At 47.5% G+C, this 25,123-nt stretch overlaps 13 protein-coding genes across 13 annotated transcripts; 9 read left to right on the forward strand and 4 right to left on the reverse strand.

Annotated features, from left to right (window-relative positions):
• Positions 1–1,317: 1,317 nt before the first annotated feature.
• On the forward strand, positions 1,318–1,527 carry N7500_008307 (uncharacterized protein; the record flags this gene model as incomplete). The annotated part of the gene is made up of 1 exon (XM_056679451.1): positions 1,318–1,527. The coding sequence occupies one exon, from the start codon at positions 1,318–1,320 to the stop codon at positions 1,525–1,527; it is 210 nt and encodes a 69-aa protein (XP_056529823.1).
• Positions 1,528–2,979: 1,452 nt separating this feature from the next.
• Positions 2,980–4,916, forward strand: N7500_008308 (endopolyphosphatase; the record flags this gene model as incomplete). Its single annotated transcript, XM_056679452.1, has 2 exons — positions 2,980–3,130; positions 3,190–4,916. The coding sequence occupies 2 exons, from the start codon at positions 2,980–2,982 to the stop codon at positions 4,914–4,916; spliced, it is 1,878 nt and encodes a 625-aa protein (XP_056529824.1).
• Positions 4,917–6,317: 1,401 nt separating this feature from the next.
• erg27 lies at positions 6,318–7,406 on the forward strand (the record flags this gene model as incomplete). The annotated part of the gene is made up of 1 exon (XM_056679453.1): positions 6,318–7,406. One exon carries the CDS (start codon positions 6,318–6,320, stop codon positions 7,404–7,406), a length of 1,089 nt encoding a protein of 362 aa, XP_056529825.1.
• Positions 7,407–10,677: 3,271 nt separating this feature from the next.
• On the forward strand, positions 10,678–11,658 carry N7500_008310 (uncharacterized protein; the record flags this gene model as incomplete). The annotated part of the gene is made up of 2 exons (XM_056679454.1): positions 10,678–10,819; positions 10,883–11,658. The coding sequence occupies 2 exons, from the start codon at positions 10,678–10,680 to the stop codon at positions 11,656–11,658; spliced, it is 918 nt and encodes a 305-aa protein (XP_056529826.1).
• Positions 11,659–12,770: 1,112 nt separating this feature from the next.
• Positions 12,771–14,029, forward strand: N7500_008311 (Short-chain dehydrogenase/reductase SDR; the record flags this gene model as incomplete). Its single annotated transcript, XM_056679455.1, has 6 exons — positions 12,771–12,846; positions 12,916–13,370; positions 13,425–13,551; positions 13,604–13,678; positions 13,731–13,835; positions 13,896–14,029. The coding sequence occupies 6 exons, from the start codon at positions 12,771–12,773 to the stop codon at positions 14,027–14,029; spliced, it is 972 nt and encodes a 323-aa protein (XP_056529827.1).
• A 53-nt stretch (positions 14,030–14,082) lies between these two features.
• Positions 14,083–15,001, reverse strand: N7500_008312 (uncharacterized protein; the record flags this gene model as incomplete). Its single annotated transcript, XM_056679456.1, has 2 exons — positions 14,083–14,816; positions 14,881–15,001. The coding sequence occupies 2 exons, from the start codon at positions 14,999–15,001 to the stop codon at positions 14,083–14,085; spliced, it is 855 nt and encodes a 284-aa protein (XP_056529828.1).
• Positions 15,002–15,385: 384 nt separating this feature from the next.
• N7500_008313 (uncharacterized protein) lies at positions 15,386–15,637 on the forward strand (the record flags this gene model as incomplete). Its single annotated transcript, XM_056679457.1, has 1 exon — positions 15,386–15,637. One exon carries the CDS (start codon positions 15,386–15,388, stop codon positions 15,635–15,637), a length of 252 nt encoding a protein of 83 aa, XP_056529829.1.
• Positions 15,638–17,417: 1,780 nt separating this feature from the next.
• N7500_008314 (uncharacterized protein) lies at positions 17,418–18,227 on the forward strand (the record flags this gene model as incomplete). The annotated part of the gene is made up of 3 exons (XM_056679458.1): positions 17,418–17,420; positions 17,609–18,116; positions 18,217–18,227. 3 exons carry the CDS (start codon positions 17,418–17,420, stop codon positions 18,225–18,227), a joined length of 522 nt encoding a protein of 173 aa, XP_056529830.1.
• Positions 18,228–18,238: 11 nt separating this feature from the next.
• Positions 18,239–18,463, reverse strand: N7500_008315 (uncharacterized protein; the record flags this gene model as incomplete). Its single annotated transcript, XM_056679459.1, has 1 exon — positions 18,239–18,463. One exon carries the CDS (start codon positions 18,461–18,463, stop codon positions 18,239–18,241), a length of 225 nt encoding a protein of 74 aa, XP_056529831.1.
• A 1,675-nt stretch (positions 18,464–20,138) lies between these two features.
• Positions 20,139–20,698, reverse strand: N7500_008316 (putative arsenate reductase (Arc2); the record flags this gene model as incomplete). The annotated part of the gene is made up of 3 exons (XM_056679460.1): positions 20,139–20,317; positions 20,381–20,495; positions 20,546–20,698. 3 exons carry the CDS (start codon positions 20,696–20,698, stop codon positions 20,139–20,141), a joined length of 447 nt encoding a protein of 148 aa, XP_056529832.1.
• Positions 20,699–21,038: 340 nt separating this feature from the next.
• Positions 21,039–22,363, forward strand: N7500_008317 (arsenic resistance protein; the record flags this gene model as incomplete). Its single annotated transcript, XM_056679461.1, has 4 exons — positions 21,039–21,315; positions 21,371–21,513; positions 21,570–21,656; positions 21,716–22,363. The coding sequence occupies 4 exons, from the start codon at positions 21,039–21,041 to the stop codon at positions 22,361–22,363; spliced, it is 1,155 nt and encodes a 384-aa protein (XP_056529833.1).
• A 266-nt stretch (positions 22,364–22,629) lies between these two features.
• Positions 22,630–23,496, forward strand: N7500_008318 (bZIP transcription factor; the record flags this gene model as incomplete). Its single annotated transcript, XM_056679462.1, has 3 exons — positions 22,630–22,656; positions 22,726–22,989; positions 23,050–23,496. The coding sequence occupies 3 exons, from the start codon at positions 22,630–22,632 to the stop codon at positions 23,494–23,496; spliced, it is 738 nt and encodes a 245-aa protein (XP_056529834.1).
• Positions 23,497–23,533: 37 nt separating this feature from the next.
• N7500_008319 (Arsenite methyltransferase) lies at positions 23,534–24,613 on the reverse strand (the record flags this gene model as incomplete). Its single annotated transcript, XM_056679463.1, has 5 exons — positions 23,534–23,565; positions 23,617–23,793; positions 23,853–24,195; positions 24,250–24,354; positions 24,410–24,613. 5 exons carry the CDS (start codon positions 24,611–24,613, stop codon positions 23,534–23,536), a joined length of 861 nt encoding a protein of 286 aa, XP_056529835.1.
• Between the last annotated feature and the right edge of the window lie 510 nt (positions 24,614–25,123).

The following is a 25,123-nucleotide window of genomic DNA, read 5'->3' on the forward strand; positions in this document are numbered from 1 at the left end:
CGTTCTTTTCCTTTTTTAGACCTGATATAGAGAGATACACAGTAACTAATTCGAAACGCTTTCAACAAGTAAAACTTTACCTTTGGGATAAGGCTGAGAACGGGGTTAAACTGAAGGGTAATTTTCAAACCCCAAAAAGGGGGTTCAACTTTCATGTTGTACTGTTTGGGGGCTGATTTGGGGCTGATTAATCCACAGTGGGCCCGGGCTGGGCCTTGGGCCTTGGGCTTTGTGGGCTTTGTGGGCTCTGCGGAGGTCTATCCACTACCATCGGCACAGGCCACTTGGCCAATGGGCACTCTATCTGGCGATGATAAAGTGAGACTTGAGATAAATGGGAATTTGCAGTGTTTTGAAAGCATATCGGTTGCTAGATCACACGTATGGAGGGTAAGGTAAGTCAAAATATTGAACTCCGTGCACAGAAGGGTACACGCATTGCCAACCTTGAGATTAAACTACCGCCCGATATTCCTGGGCAGCAGCTGACTATTGAAGCTTCCATTGTGATGACCCCTATATGCAGACTCAAAAAGGTCTCTAATTACCCTAGGATGTGGCCACGGAGAAAGTGTCACTGGAACGACTGTGCTGCTTGTTCCAGCTTCAGCGTGAGCGACACTCTTGAACAAGGTGCCCGCTTTTACTGACGAAAATAGCGCTTGAATTGGACTTTAGGTTGTTTGATACGCTGCATTATTGCTATCACTGCTTGCCAATGCAGTTTCCCGTAATTTTGTCTGTGTATGGGTTCTTTGTGGGCTTTCAATTTGCTAACCTCCCCCTGAAGCTATATAGATGGCCTCATGCCTGCCATTTCTCTCCATGTTTGGAAAATTTTTGATCATTCTTCTTCGCCTCCACACGTACATTTTATATTGCCACTCAGTAATGGTTATGTATTAATATAGATAGCTCGATACAGCACTCTACCTACTGAATGGATGGAAATACACAATTTCCATCTCACGGGCTCCTAACTCGTTCTCACTTCAGCCTTTCTCAGTTGAGGTTCTCCTTCTCTCTTCCCTTGTTATTTATCACACATCTCCTATCATTGCTGTATAACCCTTTTGAGAGCCACCAAGAGTGTCGTACTCAATCCTAGCCATTAGGCCAGCGTCCCTTTTGAACGTTCGTATCCTAGATCAATCATTATGTGGACCGTATAGGGGGTACTAACCGAAGCCTTTTAAGGAAACTGAGAGAGTTTCTCGTTAGAAGTGGTCTCCCGACCACGAACTATTTTGTCAGGTTATAGTTGAACAGGACTTCACAAGACGACTGGACCCAGAACGTAGCTTGGCCTCAGCAGCTATGGCTATGAAAAATTATTACGACAAATCTCACATGCGGAAATGGCTCAACCCAGGCGGCTTTGTCTACCTCAAACTAGGCCACGGGTACAATATCAAAGCCAACCAAGGCTTGCTAAAGAAGCTGGCCCGAAATCTCATGGGAAAAGTCAAGGTCCTTGAGCGCGTGGGCCACACAGCCATGAATACTCCGAGCATTTCATTTCTATAGTGAGTCCCCAAGCATCGTCGCGACGAGTGACCCTGAATTTTCTGATATCGTGTCTGTCAGGCTGAAGATGTCGCCTCTTGCCCGTGACAGCCCTCTATCTTCCAAACTTTGTTTATCCCTCTGTTTGCTTCCAAGCGTAGATATTGCTGGTGTGTATAAATTTTACAATAGTATCCCATGTCTAGCATATATTGCGGGCATTAGGGGTAGGGTGAGAAATGACCACGTCTTTCGTGATAGTCATGGAGGCTGTTTAATATGTACATATCTCTCAAGCTGAAGATCAAGGGCAGAGAACTTCAGAAAGGAGTTTTAAAAAGCATAAGATTTGCGCCGGTACCTATAGACCATCTACACTTTGGATACTGAGACGCATCTTTTCGATTTTCTCTCGTCTTTCATTCTTTCCCTCCCTTCCTTGACATCCTTCCACTGTCCCATCTCCTTTTCCATTCTCATTTCTTATCTCTTCGAGTCGTCCAATTTCAAAGATCACACCATTTCACACAATATCTTATTTGATGCCGGCGTTTAACCTCTGGGGTGTGTATCTCATATCGAGGGTAAACTGTGAATGACACTACCTAACCACGTCAATCTACAGACAAACGTCCGCGGCCCACTACACGCTGGTACCTCACTCTTTGGAGTCCTCCTTTGGATAGGACCATTGTGCAACTAACGTTTGCGCTGTCCTATAGTGGGAATAGGATCGTTCCCTGGCTTTTTTTGCTGTGGTAGGCCACAGCATCTCTCTCAGGCGGAGTGATTCCCATTCTTCTAACATTTCCGCACATTTGCAATAGCCTGGGACTCTCGCGACAATCCAAAGTGCACAAGGGTTTCTTCTCATTTTCTCGGTGAATTCCACTTTCATTGATAGCCCGTATTTCCGGATCATCCCCGGCGAGATCGGTCATGATGTGTGCTTCGGCCAGCGATAGGTAACAGAACTATGACGTGCCCGTATACGGCCTCGTGAACGACATAGGAGCAATGTTACGGAGTAGGCACGTTACGGAGTAGGCACACCGAGGCAGCCGCAGTATGCCAGTAGTATAGGCCGTACAAGGAATCAGCATAGGACTCTTTTAGGTGTCAAGAGGTCCCACAGTGGAAAGTCAAGTTCAGTGCCCAAGCCAGCAAGGTCCCCCGGTCGGCACGTGATGAAGTCATTGTCTCGTGAGTACATCGATCCGGGCATCCTAGACCAATTTTCAAACGAGTAATTCAGTCAATCTCTTGAGTATATCAAGTCAGCGGTAGGATCATTTACTGTTGTTTTCCTGTGTTTTCTCTCTACTCTGGACCCTCTGATTGGTTATGTGGAGTTCGGCTCCCACACCCGCCTAGTGACGTGACCGTGCAGATAAGATCCCTCAAGGTTTCCAAGGCCAAAAATATTTTCGACCTTCATCCACTTTCAAGTCTTGGATTTGGTTCAGAGGACTTATGCAGTCAGTTTTCTTACTGCTGGGCCTCTTTGCCGACGCCATCTCCGCCAGCCCCTTGGGGCAACAGCCCTTGGGTATTCCAACGGAGCCTACAGGCCTGGCGGAGGGTTTGCACAAACCTGTACGCGGACGATTCTTACATATAACTGGTGAGGGGACGGCCCTTGATGTCCAGGTCTCTCTTGTGTAACTCCATGCTGACCAACAGATTTTCATCCCGACCGCCTCTACAAACCCGGAAGCTCGATCGATCGCTCGTGCCACCACGGTAACGGTCCCGCAGGGTATTTTGGAGCGGAGGGGACAGATTGCGATTCACCCTTATCACTTGTCAACGAGACATTTCGCTGGATCGAAGAAAACTTGAAGGATGATATTGATTTTGTGATTTGGACCGGGGATTCTGTCCGACACGACAATGATGAAAAGCTCCCTCGCACAGCAGATGAGATTATGAATTTGAATGCCTTCCTGTCACAAAAATGGATTAGCATTTTTGGGGAGGAGGAGGTCCGTGAAACCTCGAATGTCGCGCCCAAGATGTCGATCCCTGTCATCCCGACCTTCGGTAACAACGATATCATGCCCCACAACATCTTCAACGAAGGCCCGAACAAGTGGACAAAGCGTTTTGCGGAGATATGGGGCCAGTTCATCCCAGAGGATCAGCGTCACACCTTTGTTGAGGGCGGTTGGTTCACTACGGAGGTGGTCCCCGGTCGGCTGGCGGTCATCAGCCTCAACACCATGTACTTCTTCGATTCCAACAGTGCGGTGGACGGATGCAACGCCAAATCGGAACCTGGATACGAGCACATGGAGTGGTTGCGGGTACAGCTGAAAATCCTGCGCAGTCGCAACATGAAAGCTATGCTCATGGGCCATGTGCCCCCGGCGCGATCGAGCGAAAAAAAGAACTGGGATGAGACATGCTGGCAAAAATATACGCTCTGGATGCACCAGTACCGTGACGTTGTTGTCGGCAGTTTTTACGGCCATATGAACCTGGACCACTTCATGCTCCAGGATAGCAACAAGGTGAACATTGATTCCACGGTTGATGGGAAGGTCTCAATCAGATCAAAAACCGACTATCTTGAGTCGCTCCGAGATCAATGGTCCGCATTGCCATCTCCTCCGTCGGACATTTTCGAGGAGTCTGACTCCGGATCGAATTTAGGCGATACCTCAGAATTTCAACCGGCGAAGAGAGACAAGAGGGGTAAAAAGAAGGATAAGAAGAAGCAAAAGTTCTTGGACAAGATTGGAGGCCCGTGGGCAGAGCGATACAGCGTCTCGCTAGTAGCTCCCAGTTTGGTCCCGAACTTCTTCCCCAGCCTACGCGTGATCGACTACAACATCACAGGATTGAACGATGTCGCACATGGCCTGGACTTCCTCGCCCGCGAGGTCGACGATACGACCTTTGAGCTTGACCGGGATGCGGTTGATACGCCGGAAGCTAGCGATGATTCTCTCACTCCCGAAATTCAGAAAAAGAAGGACAAGGACAAGAAAAAGACACCCAAGTTCAAAGTCCCCGAGCCCCCATCGTCCACCGCTCCTCCTGGGCCTGCATACTCGAACCAGGCATTCACATTGCTTGGCTACACTCAATACTACTCTAACCTAACGAAACTCCACGAACAGATCGCGGCAGGCGAACGAGGCAAGGATGCCCGTCTCGACTACGAGATTGAGTACACTACAAATGATGAGGTGTATCAAATGAAAGACCTGACAGTCCGCAGCTTCTTCCAACTCGCAGCCAGAATTGCCGAGGATGGAGCGGAACAAGAGCAGACGGGCGACGTCAATAGCATAGGCGCTGATTCCAAGCAAAAAAAGAAGAAGAAGAAGCCGACGAATGATATTTGGCGGGCATTCTTGAAGCGCGCATTTGTTGGATTTCCAGTTGATGACTTGGATGAATAGGGCGATTTTGTAGCATTTCTGGATACTTTTGCATGTATACATATTAACTTCTCAGGCTTATACAGTGGAGACTTGTGGATTCGCAAGATGAACACATTTGTTAAAAAGTACAAATTTAGAAACCAAAGCAGGTTCTTCATTGGTCTTCCATAGTACAATTTCTACGGACTTTCATTGGAGCAACAGCTCTATGGCGGTGTAATAGGGTGTAACTTTGGGCACTGACAGCCATTGTAGATCGGTGTGTATAAGGAACACCAACTTGCATCACTTATGGAGTACATTAATACAATATATTGCCAGCGTGGCAGTCCGTGCTAAAGTTTCAATCCCGAGGACTTGGGCAGCTATTTAGATGGTAAATGAGGCAAATTATCCAATCTATGCCCTTTCGCCTTGAGCCACGTAGCCAAACCGTCATTACCGTGATAAGGCGCATTTATGGACAGCACTGAGGTGAGATAAGTTGCCACTGGGTATCGCGCAATTATACACTGTAGGTCATCAATAGACGCCCTTGTATCTCACTTTTGTGATGATGGTGGGACTATCATTTACTATACAGTACGTACATATCAGGGGAAAGCTGTAGGACCTTGCATAGAAAAACTCTCAATTTTCTTTTTTCCCTATGGGCGTCAACTACAGCCCTAATCCTTCCATTTCTGACCCAACGCTCGGAGCTCGAGCCCCTTAGCTTCATACCCGAGAGAGTCCCCAATTTCTTCCCCGCACAGAGTTGACCATCGAACACTCTCACCCCCCTACTTTCTCGGCCGCACAATGCGTCAGGTCTACTTGAAACCCAGCTCTAAGCTCCATCACCTTTGCTGCTCCTTGCGTTGCTAGCCGAATCCCCAGCGCAACCATTCGGAATTCCGTCGCTAGACCGAAACAGGCAATATTGTGTCAATTGATCGCGCGGATAACATTGCTCCGCGCCGTGTCGACTACAATTCGGACATTAGATACGCGGTCGCAGTTGGAATTGATACCGCCAGGAAACGAAAGCCATTGGCTGTGATATACTCGGTCCGAACAATCGCCCTCTCGGGTCCCGCCGAACCTTGCAGCTTGCGCGAAACCTATTGCTCTTGGTTTCGGATATACTGTGTATTTTCCCTTTTCGACTGGCCTCGTCGCTGGAAGAGTCTGAGCTTTTTGTGCGCCAAGACCTTGATTGCGCAGATCAATTGGTCCGTGGCTGAGGGATACGCGCGTGGTTGGAGCATGATTCAGTCGCTGCGTTTGATTATTTGAATTCCTGTTTGAGCGTCTTTCGGTAAGTCTGAGCTGTGTTCGTCTATTCCCTTGCCCGTTGAGACATTCCCAGCTACTCAATTGAGTTTTCCTCCGGTCAATTGGTCTTCTCCGAACCTCCCCGCCTATTGCTCAAGACCAATGACCAATATGGCTGACTCCATATGCTCAGACTCCCCAATCCCCGAGCCCTGCGCTTTGTGGATGGCCTCCTCCGAAGTGGATCAGAAGGCCCTGGGCAATTTCGCTGCCGTCATGGGCCTCGAAAACCCCCTGCTCTCAGCAATGCTATACAAAGTCCTTGGCGTCTCTGTCATGTTATCAAAAAAGCTTCTTCGAGCTCGAAAGCTGCGACGACTTGACACAACACGCGAAACAAGATCCCTCCAGCTGTACCATCACATAATATGGCTCTCTCGCGAAGGCCTACTAATACTGGAGGGCTACATCCTCCCCATGGTAGACAGGTTTGTCGAGCTCAAAGTGCTCGCCTACAAGCTCCGCGCTTCCTTCTACCATATCTTCGTCTTATTCCACAATCGCCCGATCTTCACTCCAGAAACCGACATGCCAACTCGCTTCAAACATGACTCTATATACGGCGCAGACACCCTAACCGCTCTCGGCGTCCCAGACTCCAAATCCAAGATAAATACCGCAACACCGACATCCAGACCCCCGGGTCTACCAGTAATGCAACCAGTTCAGCCACCGCAGCCAGTTTCCACCTTCCTCCTCCCTCCACTGGACTACACAGCGACCGCAACAGCTTGCTTCAACCACGCAGCAGCCCTCTCCGACAAACTCCTCCCAGGCTCACACCCTCTCCGTCTGTCAGTCAAGCTCGAATACGCAGCGTATCTATACGACTGCCTCCAAGACCCAATCGCCTGTCGCCGTCTCGCAAAACAAGCCATTGCAGACGTCTACAATGCCCAAGAAGGCATGGACGACGAGAGCTTTGAAGACGCTGCAGAGATTGTCAGTGTGCTAGGTAAGATGGTCAAACGTGGCGGGAAACCAGGCTCCAGCACCGGTACCCCTGGGAGCAGTGTCTCCCGCGCTGGTCGCTCACGCAGTCGCAGTAGTCTTGCACCTAGTCATCTTGATACTAGCGTGCCCACTACCGTCTCGCCTGTGCCTGTTACGAAGTCTACCCCTGCTTCCGAGCCCCAGGTGGGAGTAAGCCGACCGGCTGTTCCTGACGCTTCTATGATGAATCCGATTTAATCGGGATGGAAATGTGCATGATTATGATTTAATGGGCATGACACGTGAACGATTGAAGATCCGATGCTTTTACCTCTTTGTTTTGTCTTGGCGCATTGCACTTTTTTATATGTGGGATGTATTGATTTCTTTCTTGTTTTTGCTTTTACTCAGCATGTGTGTATATGGGCATTGTGCATTTCTTTTGATATCTGTAGATATACGCTACGCCTTGATGACTTTGATTCACTATTGACGAAGGAATGGCATGATTTGCGCTATACTGTTAAATGATGTCGCGTTGTATATGTTGTTACAATTGCTATACATATCGCAGCACTACTTGCACATAGGGTCCAGAAGCAAATATCAACCGTGGTTGTTTGCTGTTTGGCCTACCTGACATTTCTGCTATAAAAGTGGTGTGAAGGTAGGACAGGTATCAACCCCCGATTTTGATCTTCAACTCCGTTCTGTCATAAGCGCTTGAGATGTATCTTGCCATCAAGATCACTCGCTACCATGGCCTTCTATATCAGATATACAATTTCTATATATTTCGAGGCTCTGAAATCATGCTGCCCTCTATCTATTAGATGGTAGCCGTTTAGAAGCTATAGCACCGCTGCAGCTGATGTCCAAAAGGGTGTCGAAGGTGATGTTTCCAAAATCAGAGGATAATCCTAGTCCTTGAGGGGCTACTAATAAATCTGGACGCATGAAGGGAGATCAAACTGAGGATACGATAGAGCATTACGGCTAACACTCAATCCACGCCTAGGTTATCACAATTTGTATATGTGGCTTCTGGTGTGAGAATCTTTGTGCTTTCTGGGATTGCTATGAGCGAAAACAGCAATCTGAGAAAAGTGAGAGGTGATTGGAATACACAAGAGAAATCTGTCCAAAGACAATCGATCACCACATATTTCTCGAGAGAAGCGACCAGCAATCTTTAACATCACCCATTCAAAGAACGCTATAGCAAATCATCACCGCGTGAACACTTGACGCCTTGGTTTTCGGATGGATACCGTGAGTGGATTTCGTATGTCTTAGCACAGAATTCTAAGCAAATCGTAATTGTAGCTCGCATATTCAGATGTGGAGATTCTCAACACCTATGCGTGTCAACGGACAGGTGGAATGCATATTCGGAAGCTCCAATCTTGCTTATACATGGGCTTCTTCAATAAAAAATACCGGGTATTGGCCAGGGTCGAGCTCGTTGACTCGGTCATCAAGTTCGTTGTGCTGACCCTAGCAAAAGACTCTTCAGGTCGATATTCATGGCTGCGCTGTTATACTAGTATCTGTTGGATAAACTTGGCCTAAAAGAGTAGATTCTCTAAAAATGCGTTTCAAGCTCTTTAACGGGCATTCGAGGCTCTCAACTGAATTTTATGCAGTTGGGCGAGAGAGATTGATAAAAGTGTTGGCCAAAGCTGGACCAAGTTGTCAAGACCTACAGGGAAGGTTGCCATCGCTCCATCCTAATTTCATTTACACAGAGCCAACAGGGCTTCTCCTTCACTTTCTAATTTCCTTGAAAATGAACAGGTCGCTATCTCTATCTCTTATTGTATGTTGTTCTTATCATTCAGAACAGGCTTGACCGAAGCAGGAAGCTAATGCCTGGATAGAGAATTCCCTGCCTGATTCTCTAAGCGAGAACAAGGATGCCTTAAGCTAGGACCACTCTGCGTGATATCGATCCAGGAGCTTTGCCAAAGGAAGTCCACCAATAGACCACGGGTCGGTGGATCAGTCTTGATGAAATCGCAGACCGGCATAGAGAAGACCTATGGTCACTTCGGGGACTTCAGTGCTTGAGACCATCATTGAGATAAGGCGACGACAATCGGAACTCATAGCTCGAGACACCATTAGGAGCTGAGCGTCAAAACCTTCCAGGCGAAGGATAACGTTTCCCAGGCAAGAAGGAGGAGTCCATGCTCACAGGGCTCGTGGAAAACTTTGTTCGTGGGTCTTCACGTGCCACAATTTCCGGATGAACGAACGAGTGAGGGTATAGAGGATTGGGGTGTCGGAGTTACATGCAACACCGGAGTGCCCGCGCAGTGGTATCGCCGTGTTTCCACTCGCGGGGTTGTCCATCCTAGTCTGGTTATGCTGGAGAGAGCATGGGTATCCCAGCCGAAGGCAACTGGCACAAATACTCAAGGCGGGGTCTCTTATACATTGGGTGATGACCCCTCGGTGGTAAGACTTGCGCTGTACAGAAGCATTGATTTCTGGATGGTCTATGTTATAGTACATGGATTCAGCGGCCTGCACTTGGGTTGCCGGTGTGTCTCTCTTCCTGCACAAAAATTGCAGAGTCACACTACCGCATATCTATGGTTGAGGGTTGGCAGGGATATAAGATATCCAGCAAAATACACCTGGAAAGACTACCAGACTCACCACGCTGCGTAAGTAGCCCGCTAATCATGCCTGCTATGTATTTCTTAGTCCAAATCTAGATAGAAACCAGAAAAGATGTGACGTGGACCAGCTCTACGGAGTAGAACCGTGCCGTATATAGAGGGCCAAGCCATATAGGGCGGTGCACGTGGGCCATGATGCCGATCCATTTCTATTGTCGAATGTTGATCGGGGTTGCCTCGAGTGATAGACTTGGCTCACATCACAATATGCATAGGGCGTCCATAGACATAAGAAAAGAACCCAAGTCGAAGTGGGCTGAAATCGAAACCAGGGAAGTTGGAGCGAAATCCTGTTTTCCTGTTTCGGAGGGATCGACATAACAAATGCCTCAGGCCAGCATTGCTGGAAACAGAAAATCGAAAACTTCAGAACTGTCAAGTCAAAATGTGGCCAACGTGGGAAACATTCTTTGACGTCGACACTACTTTGTAGATTGCGGGTGAAACGGGAGACTCAAAACCAAGTGCCATCGAGTGATCGACGTCATACTCGGAGCTCTGTGCGAAAAAAAAAAATAAGAGCCAAGACAACCGCATCCGACCTCTGGAGCCATCATTCTATTCCGAATCCACTGGAATCCACCGCATCTGCTATTTTATACTCTTTCTCTCCTCCGCCAAAATACCTTCCCAACCACCTCCCTAATATACCAGCACCCCCTGCGCGTCGGCGCGTTGCTCTGCAGAAACGCTGCATCTCACGGAACATTGCATTGAACGCGAAACGGTCAATCCCCTCCATGGCCCCCAATCTGCCATTCTTGCTTCTTCTCGATTCTCGGGGACATTGAACTATAAGACACCCTTTGGAAGCTCCTGGACCGAGTTAGGGACTAGGGATGATGCGGTCCGGCTTCGATAAACCTGGCGCTCTCCCACTTCTCATCCTAATTTTGTTCTCGCTGCTCACATTGGTGCCCTCACTACCGAACCTCTACCACTCCAAGTTTGCGGACTTTAGCTTCTATACCGGCGCAGCTGGACGTACGTGCCCGTTTCCCCCAATCTCAAGCTCATGCAAGTCGACTAACCAAGCCGATCGTTCAGAGGTCCCTCTCCTTCAAGATAGTGTCACCGAGTTAGCACCGAAAGCCCACCCTCTCCTCGAACCTCGCAAACCATGGGTTCTTTCGGCGTCACACCGATCGCGAGGCAATCGCTCACCGATTACCGCACGCATTGGAAATGCCGCCGTGGTCCCGGCCAGCGAAACGACCGCTGTCGCAAATAGGAGTCGGCTCTCATCGCTGACCCGCGAATCCTCATTTTCATTCGCCCGCAGAGCCCGCGCATTCAGAACCTATTTCATTCAGCAGTTCGACGACTACCCATTCCTCACCTCATTCTCAAATCGCAGCCTTGCAGGCTCCACGCATTCATATCCTACCATGACCATGAACGACTCTCTCCCAACCTCCGACAACAAGTCTTCTTCCAGCATGCCACCCTCTAATCATCCCTCCGACGGCACTCAGAAATCATTGCTGCCCTTCTCTGTCTCCCTCCGCGATATGTGTCAGCAGGCCTACCACGTCGCCCTGGATTTTGGAAAACGCGTCGGACTCCACGGAGCAAGTTATGTGAAATCGATCTTCCTCTCGGAGCAGATCACAGCGGCTCCTACAACATTAATACCCCACTCCACAATTCCCAATGACGCCTCAAATGAAGACCCATTCATCCCATCCGAGCCAGCACCGCCCCAACAGAAAGTTGGCGCTGAGGATTCCGCCGATGCTGCCGCTGGTCGGCACTCGCGGGAACTTCATGGAAGCTGTATGGCTGTTGTGATTGGTCTTGTTGCGTGCATCATGTGGTTCTAGAGAAGACTGTTTTGGGTACTACTCTCATCTCTGTCTGCTATGTGTGATGACCTTTCTTGTTCTTATTTGGTTTGGCGCATTGTGTTAGATACGTGTAGACAATTGGGCCGGTGGCTCTGGTTTAGCCTCCTGTTGGAATCTAATAATCACATTTACCATTTCATGTCTTGGTACAAGTTCAAAATCTGTATAATATAACGCCGGTGGGTCGGCGGTTGCTTCGCCCTGTGCACATATCCTCTCTGTAACTAGTTCTTATGCCCCTTCCGGTCTTGCAATGGCCCCACACAAGCTGTCGGAGTTTATTCAGGTGCTCTGGTTCTTCCCATCACCGGGCTAGAGTTGGATATCAAGTCACAAAGCTTATTTAGGGATGGATAACTTAGAGAAATTCAAGTGCGGCGCTTTCATTCTTTTCATCGGCGCAATGTAGTGCTTCTCCCTGAGAAATACCTGATATGAAGAGATTCTACCCGTTCAAATCGACCGAATCAAGCACTTCATCTACAGTCGCACAATGAAAGGCAAATGTGCAACCAGGACGGCTTCACGCATGTGTCTCGGCTGTTATTAGTCCGTTGTTTTCTTACAATTTAAACATCCTGCAGTCCAATCATCATCGAGAAGGAAAATATTATCTGCCCAATTCCGATTATCCTCTATGGTGTATTTGTTCAAGTACATTTGAACTATAATATGAATCATACTTGTGTGTTGATATCCGAGGATCTTTCACGGGATACATATGGGAATGCACGGAATTTCATCGCATATGCTCCACGACTCTCAGCAAGGATGTTCCGGATATTCCATCACCTTCTAATTGCTCATCAAGAATTGTTGAAGGAACAGCCTGAAAGCCCCGATACCTGATGACAGAAAGCTAACCCAAAGTGGTAAGGGACTGGGGATTTTCGCGGTCGTTGATTGGTCATTCCGAACTATACCCACGATGCACTTGAAGCACTTGAAGCACACTTAATCCCATTATCCCCGAAAGGAAACGTATAAAAAGAACCATTATGCCAGACTGAAATGGAGGAGACATCAGGCAAGATTTCTTTCCTTTCTTCATTGCTCCCTTTTTCCATCTCCAAACACCCTCATCCAAAATGTCCAACAATCAACAAGTGCTCCGCTCCGAGGTCGTTCTGGAGAAATATGGCAAGGCCCTCGCTGGAAAGACAGGTGATTGACAGTTTCTATCCCTATTTTGCCAAAGAGAAAAGCACTGACAACCCCTCCTCCTTTTGGTAGTGCTCATCACCGGTGTTTCCGACGACTCAATTGCAGGCGAACTCGCACTTCAGCTTTCCGCCGCGGATCCAAAACTACTGATCCTGACTGCCCGTGCCGAATCAAAAGTCGCTGGAATTCAAGAGAAGATCAGATCATCCAAGCCAGATGTGGAGACTCGCTTTCTCAACATAGACCTAAGCGACTTGAGCGCCGTGCGAAAAGCTGTCGAAGACCTAGATGATGTGTCTCAAATCGACCATCTTGTCTCTGTAGCCGGCGTCATGTTCCCACCTTACAAAAAGACAAAGGATGGCTTTGAGAGCCAACTAGGAGTCAATTATCTGGCGAATTTCGTGCTTGTGAACTTGCTCTTACCGAAGATCCGTGCTGCGGGGCCAGATTCGTCTGTAGTCATCATGGCTTCGTCTATGGTCAGACAGGGAAAAATGCACTTCGATGACTTCAACTTCAGTGTGAGTTCAACTGCGAAGCTATAATGTCAATACTGACATGCTACTCTCCTGTAGGATGGCCGAACCTATGATCCTATGGTCGCCTATGGCCAGTCGAACGCTGCGAGAGTCATGTTTGTCAAAAGACTGGGTGAGAAGTTGAAGGAGGATAAAATCCGTGTCTTCAGTGTCGATCCTGGTGGTATGTTCCGCTTCTTCTTACTACGCAGTGGATCTGGCTGACCAGCATTCAGCTGTTCAGACCGGTCTACAGCGACACTGCCCTCCTGGATTTCTTGACCAGGTCGCCGAATGGAAGAAGGCCGGAAGTATGTACAACCCTTTGGCATTATATTGCTTTTGGCTAATTGACATCTGTAGCCATGGTTGACATAGACGGAAATCCATTCGAAATTCCCCCGTGGACTACTGCCTCAGAAGGAGCCGCTACGGTCATCACGGGAATGATCGACCCTACCATCGCAAGTGAGTAAATTCTCCAAGTCCATATCTCTAATGACCTTTGCTAATCGTGCCTGCATCCAGAGTATAACGGCTCGTATCTCAGCAAGAACGCAGTCTCAGACCACGAGTTGCATACACATATCAACGATGAAAACAACTGGACTAAACTCTGGGAGCTCAGTGAAAACCTGACCCAGGAAACGTTTTCGCTGTGAGAGATGCGAAGCTGAAAAGGCACTGCTGTCTTTATTATGTAGATACTGAAATATTATTTGATCTTCTTAAACGACATAGGATTCTCCCCTCGCTGTATCCTCCAGTAATTAGAAGACTCGATTATGTCGGGACAGTCTTTTGCAATCCAGTTCCATTTCCTGATCAATGTCTCCGACGCCTCATAAGCAGATGGATCCCAAGCTTCGCCCCAGACACGAAGCCCGACTTCTTGTGAGGAATCACGCGCCTGATAGAAATCGCAACATATCTCATCTTCGTCAATCTCATCTGTCCTAGCCAAGAGGGCCTCCCGTAGAGATAACATTGGAATCAGGTCGATCCAAGGATGGTGGATGATTTTCCTTTGTTGTTGGGATGGATACAGGCTTGGTGGGAGGTGTAGTGTCGATGGACCGACGAGGTTGAACTGCGATGCGAGATCTTCTTCAAGAATTTCAATTGTGAGGCCCATGAGACTGGCGTTGACTAACATCGCTCGAATCACACTGGTTTGCAGGGTGGGATTGAGTGAGAGAACCGGGTTCTCGATCATATGCAAAGTTCTTGCATGTATATTATTGATAAACTCGTTGCGCTGTGGAGAATTGAAGCGACGCAGATATTGTCCGTTTTGGCGGGGAGACGATGGTTCTCTCGCGATTTGGTTGCTTGGTGCGTCTTTTGCGAATGCATTCTTCTTTGGGATTTTTGAATCCTCGATGTAGACAACCCATTTCTTGTCCAACGCTCTGTGTTGGTTTCTCGTCTCTAACGCTTTCCTTTTTCCTGTATAGAACATTAGTAAAGGGTTGCTAGTGGGCCTGGTGTGGCCAATAGGAGTGCCGCCTACTGCTCGCACGTTGATTGAGGCGATTTTGGAGTCGTCTTCGGGCGACGGGGTCCAACACCTCCGTTGAATCATCTGAATTCGTCTGCTCAAACGTAAGCGATTGGTGGTCTTGAGAAGTCATCTTGAACAGATCTGTCGTTGAGTGAACGAAGTGGTAAGACGTGAGAAAGTTTGAACCGGGGGGCTCGGAGTTAGGAACAAAGTCCGGCGCGTTAGGTCCGGATGAATGCGACAGCCTAAATGGACGACATACTACGAATCTTCAAGTGCTTATTCTTCATTTTTAATATATCTCAATGATATTGACACGATTTCAATCAGTTTACTATGTTTCCGGGCAGCTCGGGAACACCTCCGATGTTCTGTTGATCCAATTCATATTCATGACGTAGTATAGTGGCCAAACACGGAGAACGACAGAGTCGGTCTCTGGGAGACAACCACCATATACGAAAAATATTTCTCGCATTACACAGAACCTCTGGGTATTTCACCCCGATAGAATATGAACTTTTCCAAACTCTGGCGAATCCTCACCTGTGGCCCCAAGAAAAACTCGGAACCAGCAACAGAGAGCAGACCAGAGATGAATGCCGGGAAGGATATCACAGATGATGAACCCTTTACTGGGCTAAGTGAGGTTGCTTCGCCGGTTCCAGTTGAGCGCATCACCGAAGAGGAACGAGAGCGGCATGAATCACTCGACAGAAACCTCTCTGGGGGCTCACATTCGCACCCTCATCTATCCAATAATTAAATGGTTTGCGCTCAAGTATATGGTTCGCACATCCTCCTTGCTTCTTGCCTCGGTGGAATGTTGAGAATGTTACTAACTTACAAAAGGTCTTTGCAAACTGCATGGGGACTTTTCTAGAATATCTGTAACAGTGTTTCTTATATCAGTATTTCCAAATGTGCCGTCTTGAAAGTCGATGGGGTTTGTATAGCAAATTATCGCCGCAGTTTGGTCTGGGATTCTGAGAGCATTTAGATGAGGCTGTCTGTATCGGCATGGTGGGCTTTGCAGTGCCCAAGTGATTATCGACTTGATTGTGAGGTTGAACACGGTGCTGCTTGCCAATCTTCGCATGACAACTGAGCTCACACAATTAATCTGGATGATAAATCTGAAGCAGATTTGTTATCAAGACTCAAGAGCTACATGAGGACTTCGGGACTCTGGTGTTAGGATCAGCAATGTATATATATTTACGGTTTCATGACCGGAGTGTGCCGTATAGATGACTGGATGATATGCTCGAACACCCCAAAAAGTACCCGAGAGGATTTGATTGCCAAAGCAGCTATTTCAATATACCCGTTTTTGACTTGTATGCCTGCTAACATGAAGTACCATTCGTGGTTTAGATGAAGAAAAGGGTTGAGTGTGTTTTTGTGTAAAATGATCTCCAGTTATATAGATATATGCTTGATTAGGGAAGAAATCTGGGTTGTGACGATCAAGAATAAAGGGAAATTGAGTCAGAGATAAAAAGAAAATATTGGAAATATTATCTCTTCAGCCTGTATCAAGGCATTAATTAAAAATGGGATGGTGGGATGAATCGAACTCTGGCCAGTCAAAAATCCCAATTAGGAAATGGTCCTATATAGGCCAGTGTAAAGAACTCCTGTTACTCCCAGACCCACCTCCGTTAGCTCAATGGAATGGAAATTTGCTCTCTGCCTCGTGGGATGCTGAGGATGCATACCCTATCGCGTCTTGGGCTTCATGACCCCCGGATGCGTGTGGGACGGTGCACCCCTCTTAAGGTTGAACAGGGTGGTTTGCACAGCCCCCACACCCATGAGTAATTGGCCGAGGCCGAAATTCGAAGGGGGTTGGCGGTCCCGACGGACTAGGTTAGTGGGTCTGGGGGTTTTTTTTTTATATCTTCAAGATCTCTTGATCCCTACTTCTCTTGGATTACTTCCTCAAACATACAATCTCCCCTTTCCCTCTTGAGTCTTTCCTATATCTCTAATCCTACACTCCGATGTCTTGTTTTTCGGACAACTTAACTCAGGGTGTGGGCCCTCGTCAACTCCAACATCAACATCCCTGTTTCAACCAAGCAGTCATTTGCCATAAACCCACTACCACCTCTTCGTGAACACTATCTCGCATCGTTATCCTCCCCCGTTGTCACATTGATGATCACGGAAAGTCACCTAAGACGCCATGAACAGAGTCTTGTACATATGCATTGATGAGATTTTGACACACTACATAAATTGAGTAGGCTGCATCTCCTAACTACAGCTATCACAACCAGGATCAGCGTGTTTCACAGCGTCCTGAATCATTTTAGAAGCCTCACAATACCGAGCCTCTCGCATCAAATGTTTTTAAGACGCTCTTCTAATCGACATATGTCACAGTCCACCAACCAGCATCCCCAAAGGCTATCTCTTGCTGGAAATCACTTTTTTCTGCTCAACCTGGCCTTGTCATTCTTGCCATGGCCTTCTTTCAGGAATAATTGGACAATCTATTCTCTGGCATGATGGGCCTCCTCGTTTAGAATATACCATCTATGGTAAATTTGTTCACTTCGTCACTCACTTGGTTCTCAATTCTGCAGTCGGCTTTTCCCTTCTAAGAGAGAGGGGGAGTGGGGACTTTTCATATCCTCTCTGGTCTTCAAGACTGACCGACTCAGTAGGGGAGCTATTTCGGTTGCCTCTTCGACATTTTTCACTGCATTCCATTTCATTATCACTCCAGTCTCAGGGTCGTGCTGCTGGCAAGGCAAAGGAGCTACCTCCCATTTCCGCACGGGTTCTCGCGGCCCCTCCTTCCGGCCCTACCTTCGATCGGGAGTGGTACGCAAGCCCACTGGAGTGGTCCCGGGTGTACAAGATGGCTGAGCAGGCATCGGTCACATATGCTTACAGGCAAATCCGTGAAGTTTACCGCCACATTCTTTATGACCTCGACACCCTCCATGACCTTATGAACAAACTCGGATGGGCCGTGCCAGACTCCTCCTCTGACGACCAGGAGTCCTCTCCTTCCAGTGAGAGCTCTGCCGATCTCCTCAATAAGAAGAAGAAGAAGAAGAAGAAGAAGAAGAAGAAGAAGAAGGGAGTCTTCCGGGAGGCTTTGGTGCTTTGCGGTTCAACGTTCCCTGTCCGTGGGAGGGGCTTCATGGCCAATCAACCGACCCAAAACAGCCCGCACCTGAATAACCGGGGTGCTTTTCGGGACCTTTCCGCTCCGCCAACCGACGACGGTACGCTCCGGAAGCACACGCTTCCACAGCTTATCGCCATCACTCTCAGAAAGACGACCCACAATTGGGAACCCGTTCGCGTCCAAACCATTGCCTACAGGAAAACGTTAGGACGATCGGACTCAATCGGGCAAGGACAGCTTACCATTATCAATTTGACCGGCCACGAAGGCCTGCACATCAGCGTCCGAACGGACCTTGTGAGAAAATCCCCCGGGAGCAAACGCTGGGGGAGGCGCAGGGGGCGGAACAGGAGCAGTAGCGACAGCACCAGGAACAAGAGCTGGAATCTTGGCCGCAGGGCCAGGGACGGGAGCGCCATAAGGGCAAGGCTCCAAGGAAACCATGTTACAGCAGAAAAAAAGGGGTTTCATCACCCCATCATGCGATACTTTCTGAATCACATCTTCTATGGCCGAGACCTCACTTTCCGGCGCGGTACATGATGCCGTCTCTACAGTCGATTGGGAATTAATATTCTTTTTGAGAGGCTCCCTAAGGGGCGACCAGCCAACGCTAAGATATAGAATGATATTTGGTTTGCTCGAGAGCCTACCTTACGATATAGATAGCGCGGAGTAAATGACCATTTCACCCATTGTTTTCAAGTAATTCGGCCGTATTATTTGATAAAATATTACTTCTAGTTTTGTATGATATCTATATGTCGGTTAGCAAATAAAATTTCGTCACTATTGATAGGTGTATCTGTATGGTTTATGTATAACTTTTCATGATCTATAGTCATAAGGATACCCAAAATACTAGAGACACCTGGGTGAGTCGTGGTAATAGTGAAAGCCTCGTAAGCTCTATGGTTAGACTTATGGCTGAGAGGAGGACGGAATGTCTAGCCTAAGATCGTGAAATGGTAGAATATATGTCTTTGGGTTAATATTACAGCATGCTTTTATATTTTGACCTGGAATGGGGTTAGTAGACTTGGAAGCATTAATCATAAAAGCTATCTTGGGGAGGGGTCGAACCCTGGTCAGTGAATACTATGTATGTCCCAAAGAGGAAAGGGGCTCTATATATGCAAGGTAAAAGATCTCCTACCAGCTGATCCACCCTAGTTAGCCTAGTGGCTGGGAATCTGAAATTCTACCTCTTTGACTGCTGGTCTTGTCATAATGCCTAGGCTGGTCGGCCAACTGGTCTAGGTCCGTGGCATGGCTGTGAAGGCTGACCGAGGGATTATGGAAGTCCCCCCCAAACCCACCTGGTAATTGATTGGGTCCTTTGTCCTGAAGGGGGTAGGCGGTCCTGACAGGGCGGGGTTCGTGGATTGGCGTCTTTTTTTTTTATCTTTGACCTTGTATTTCATTTATAGCTTCGATTGGTGGAGACTTCTATCCTTTATTGATATCTTGGTACACTCACTATATTATTACTTTTGTTTCTGTATCGGCCGGACAAGATTGATCTTGGCTTAGATCTACTTATACTGAACTGTGAAGGCTAATACTAGCTTCTTAACACTCTCTTCTTTGTGACTATACCTCGATATTTCAATATCTACCGACTATTGAGTATCGATACGTAGTCTAGCTCAGCTACTCTAGTCCTCGCACAGCCTACAACCATCACTTATCCTATATCACCTACTTATCACCATATATCACCTGTCCGTGGGCACAACGGAATAAGCTTTTTGACTCACCATCCTCAATAACCACGGTCCCAGCCTCTATACGTGCCGAAGCATCACCTAGTCTCATCCAAAATCGTCTCTCTCACCAGGGCGAGAATTTACTCAGCGCTCTGTGAAAAAGATTGCTCTCATGTCAGAGTTGCGCATAAAGTGGGCAGGTTACAATCTGCCCCCTCAAATGGCGTCATAGAGGCCTGTCGACTCAGATTACTGGGCAATTGATGGACATCATCGCACAAGAGTGCTGGGTGTAAACAGCGGATTGGTGAGCCTCCTTTTGGATCTCAATTGAGCTATATCTTTCTTATACAATTAAGAAACGGGAAGTCGACAGACACATCACGTCACTCAAGTGGAATTTCAATACCTCACTTCGTCCAGACAGAGGCATCATACCCGCTCATCAAGGAGGTGTACTCAGAACCAGCCGCAGCCCATCCTTTAATGCCTCCTGAGAGAACCAAGCTCTTGACTTCCGTATCCTGTTGATCTTCAAGATGATCTGCGAACCACCCTGCTGCACGAGTACCTCTACCGCCAGATGACCCTGAATGCAGATCAGTATTGGTATTTGAAACATTCATTATCATATTTACTGGGCAAAGCTTACCACAGTACCAAATCACATATTTCACGCTACTGTTCGATACAAGAGAATGAAATGTTGGGATGGTGGGGTATAAAGTCTGAGCTGGCAAGTTCAATGACCCTTGGATCGTTCCTCCCTCCAAAAAGTCAGCACAAGAACATGCTACCTCTCTCAGACTGCTCATACCTCATAGTCCACGCGCCGCAAATCAACAAGTACAAAGTCTTGGCCTGCTTGTTTACCCTCTCGAATCCATTGCAAAAGCTCCTCTCGCGATATGGAGGGAGCCACACCCCTTGGTGCGGGATATGCAGCATGCCATGGAAGCTCGGCTGACATTTTGTTGAAGACGAAAGCTGAATTTGAGAATCAAGGGACTTGACACTTCTCAGACTGTTCGCTCTGCTAGAATACCCCCAATGCCCCGCTTGTGAGGAATGTCGTTGCCGCATTTCGATTGGTCAATGCTCCTCGGGTGACGAGCCCCGGACCCGCTGATAGTCTAATTCTTCAGCCAATCAGCACCCGCCAGTGACATATCATTGCCGTTTAGTTCTATGACACTCTTGAGAAAGACGTCCGGGGGAATATAAAGTCCCACGCTCTGCTATCTGCTACATTGACATCCATCGCTTTCTGCTGAATACATTGAGTAGTCGAGCCATTGGGATTGTTTGCCATGACATCCATACGACCGCGGTCGTGTTTACATGTCGCCCCTGGTCCCCCTAACGGACAGGCAAAGACATGCGACATCGAAAAGCAAAATGAAGCCTCTCCCCAAGACGAGTCATCGGAGAAACAATCAATGTTCTCAAGTCTCGGTCTCCTTGATCAACTCTTGGCATTATGGATTTTTCTTGCTATGGCAATTGGAATTATCCTAGGCAACTTTGTCCCAAATACAGGTCCTGCCCTGCAAAGAGGGAAATTTGTGGGTGTTTCAGTTCCTATTGGTACGTATAAATCCAACAATTTTGCGGATCTTAGTAACTGAAAATGAATTCCCAGCCGTGGGTCTTCTCGTCATGATGTACCCCATCCTGTGCAAGATTCGGTTCGAATCCCTGCATCATATCTTCCGAGAGAAAGGTATTTGGGTCCAGATGGCCTTTAGTCTTGTTTTGAATTGGGTCGTCGCCCCCTTTCTTATGGTTTGTGATTCCATTACTCACGCGGCACGCATTTTATCACTGACTTGGTTCATTAGCTGGCTTTGGCTTGGGCGTTCTTGCCTGATGAGCCAGAACTGCGACAGGGACTGATCGTCGTTGGATTAGCACGATGCATTGCTATGGTAAGTCTCTTTAACTTAGCAACCCGTTCTTGGAAACGAGATTATGCTCATCTTATCAGGTACTTGTTTGGACAGGACTAGCCGGGGGCGATAACGAATATTGCGCCATCCTGGTCGCTCTCAACTCAGTGCTACAGATGGTTCTTTTTGCTCCGATGGGAGTCTTCTTTATCAGCACTATCAGCGGTGATTCCGTCACATTTGAATATTCAACAGCCGCCAAAAGTGTCGCTGTGTTCCTCGGAATACCTCTAGGCGCCGCAATCGTCACGCGGTTCGTTCTCCGACGAATTTCTGCCAAATGGTACGATGAAGTCTTCCTGAAATGGCTTAGCCCATGGTCTCTCATCGGCTTGTTATTCACAATTCTTGTGTTATTCGCCTCGCAAGGCCGCCATGTGGTCCAGCAAATTGTCTCCGTGGTCCGAGTTGCAGCACCGCTCATCGTTTATTTCCTGATCATCTTCTTTGCGACCCTCTTTGTCACGCACAAATTAGGGTTTGGCTACAAGTTGGCTACTGTGCAGAGCTTTACGGCTGCCAGTAACAATTTTGAACTGGCAATTGCTGTTGCGGTGGCGATGTTTGGCGCGGATAGCAACCAGGCTCTTGCGGCCACTGTCGGACCGCTCATAGAGGTTCCTGTGCTGTTGGGTCTGGTATATGCTGTCAAATGGATAGCTAGACGAGTTGGCTGGGACGACTAATGCCAAAATGTAGACCAGACTCTCCATACTTCTTAGAAAGACAGCTCTTCGTATTAATCCCAAGTCACGCGATCTGCGGGGTCAACCTTGGAACAGTGACATTCCACTTTCGTCTGATTGGACAACATGAGCTTGCCTTCCATGGTTCTCCAGTTCCTTTTTAACGTCAAATCGTCCAAGCATATTTGAATGTCTTCAACTTCTCTGCCCTTTACAATTGTTAGCGACAAAAGTCTTTTGCTACAAGAATTATACTGAACTTAACTATGCCTCGCCCAAAAACCAAGACTAAGGTCGGTTAGCTTAAACTCATCCGATGCTTCTATTTTTGATTTCATCACACTCATATTCTATTCATATAGGGCGAGGATCTCGCCCGCATTCGCAATAACCAAAGGCGATCAAGGGCAAAACGCCTAGAATATATCCGAGGCTTAGAAGAAAAAGCCAAAAAGTACGACGAATTGATAGCATCCACACATTCGCCATCGCTATCGGAATTTGATAAATTGCAATCTGAAAATGCCTGGATGAGAGGGTTATTAGCAACCCTAGACATCAACTTCAACTCGCGCAAAGCACATCCCGGGAACATTCACGACAGCGAACCCAATATGGCATCGGCGGTAAGGTCATCGAGTGGAATAGTCATGATTTTATCTAGGAAAGATTCTAACTAATTTCAGGTTACGGGTTCGCTGGCTAGTAGTGCAGAGACTCACCGATCTATGGAAAGTCTCTCTCCTCTGTCATTTTGGGAACAATGGGATTTGTCAGGTCTATCACCTGACATGGGACTGGATTTCAATATCCCGCTACTATCGGACGAGGCCGATAATCTGGCCCTTTTGAATCCTCCATCGGTAGAACCACCAAAGCTGGCAGAAAAAACTTTCGAAGCTACCCAGCAGCAAGGAACCCAGGAGAGCATTGAAGAAAGCACCCCGATTAGCCTGGACACAACTCTCTGCTCTTTGGCTTGTCAATGGGTGATTCAATGCAACACTAAAGGCGTGGAATTGGATGTCTTGTACTTTCGGATGGAGCGTGGCTTCAGGCAAGGGAACAGTCCGTTGGAGGGATGTAGGGTGGATAATCAAGTGCTTCTCAAAGTATTGACAGAAATATCCTGAGAAATGTCGGTTTGGTTTCAACTATCCAGAAATTTTCTTATTGTTTGACTGCATAAATTTGGAACGATCCTAGACTAAAGTCAGTGATGACATGGTAATCTAAAAGCCTTCGAGACTCACCAGCCCATTCGTTAAAGTCAGACTTCAACAATTCTCCCCCAGTGGTGTTCTTTTCTTGTTTTCCTCCACAGCACGAATTCGGTTTCAGCTGATCACTTGTCTCTCCAAGATCCATCTGCGCCTGAACCAAATCTTTATAAACATTGATGTCACTGTGGGTGTCGACAATCACGAGATCTAGGAAGAAGAGGATGGTGAGCAAGGCACGCAAAGCACGTTCAATATTCGATAAATACCTTTGAATCCTGCGTCAGAGAGGTATTTCTCATATTCGTGAAGCTGGCTAGCCCCTGCTATGCATCCGATGTAGAAAGATAGACTATTGGCCACTTCTAGTGGTAGCTCCTTTCGGGTTAGGATATCACTGATGGCAACGCGCCCACCGTATCTCAACAAGCGGAAGATCTCGTTGAACACAAGAGGCTTCTCAACTGTCGGAACCAGGTTCACCACACAGTTGCTGATAATACAGTCGGCAGTGGCGTCGGGTAGAGGAATAGACGTGATCGAAGCTTCGATGAAGAGGGCGTTGGAAGTACCCGATTTCTTCGCATTTTTGCGGGCTAGCTTGAGCATACTCTGTTATTAATGTTAGTTGGGATGTCTCAAGTCGGCGATGGAAGTGAGCCTCGCCTTAGTCATGTCAATACCAATGGCTTTTCCTCTGGTGCCAACTTTCTTGGCTGCCAGCAGAACGTCGATGCCACCACCGCTACCGAGATCAATAACTGTTTCACCCTAGAGGAAACTGTTAGGCAGTCGCACAGTAGGATCGCTTGATGTTGATACTCACCTCGTTCAAGTTGGCAAATGCCAATGGATTCCCACAGCTCACTCCCATATTTGCAGACTGAGGGATGGAACTGAGGTCTGCAGACTCGTAACCAAATGCTTGGGCAATTCTTTCTTCGGTTTTCTTCTGCAAGTTAGCAGAAGAGCGATCCGCTAATTCTCCATAGCGCTTTTGGATACTACCATAAATCGCATTTGAGCTCATCTTGTGGTTTTGATTAACAAAGGGGGTGATTGGAAGAGAAAGTAGTTCTTGACGATAGGAGGCGCAGAATTCACGATCAAATATACCCCGAGATGAGCATGATAGCATGTCACCAATTTGGATTTTAAGGCACCAAGCACTACTTCCTACCAATAAACCTACACTAAATTGATTTTTTCATCTGTTCACAGTTTCTGGAATGTCACTGCATTCGTCGAATGAGAGAACTAGGGATAGAAAAGGTTCTAGTGGAGCCCTACTAGCCACTTTCTAGGTCTAGATCTAGAACCCCGTTACATTTTAGCTTAGCCAAATATATTAATTCTAGTAATTCACGACCTTAGACTAGATATTCTGTCCTCGTCCTAAAAATAAGTCTAACCATGGAGCTTACGAGACTTTCACTGTTACCACGACACACCCAGGTGTTTATATCGTTTCAGGCATCCAGGCATCCTCGCGACCTTAGATCAAAAAAACTTATACGTAAACCATACAGATATACTGATC

The sequence above is a fragment of the Penicillium coprophilum genome (assembly GCF_028826855.1).
Source record: "Penicillium coprophilum strain IBT 35676 chromosome Unknown utg000005l_segment0_segment0, whole genome shotgun sequence".
Classification (NCBI taxonomy): Eukaryota; Fungi; Ascomycota; class Eurotiomycetes; order Eurotiales; family Aspergillaceae; genus Penicillium; species Penicillium coprophilum.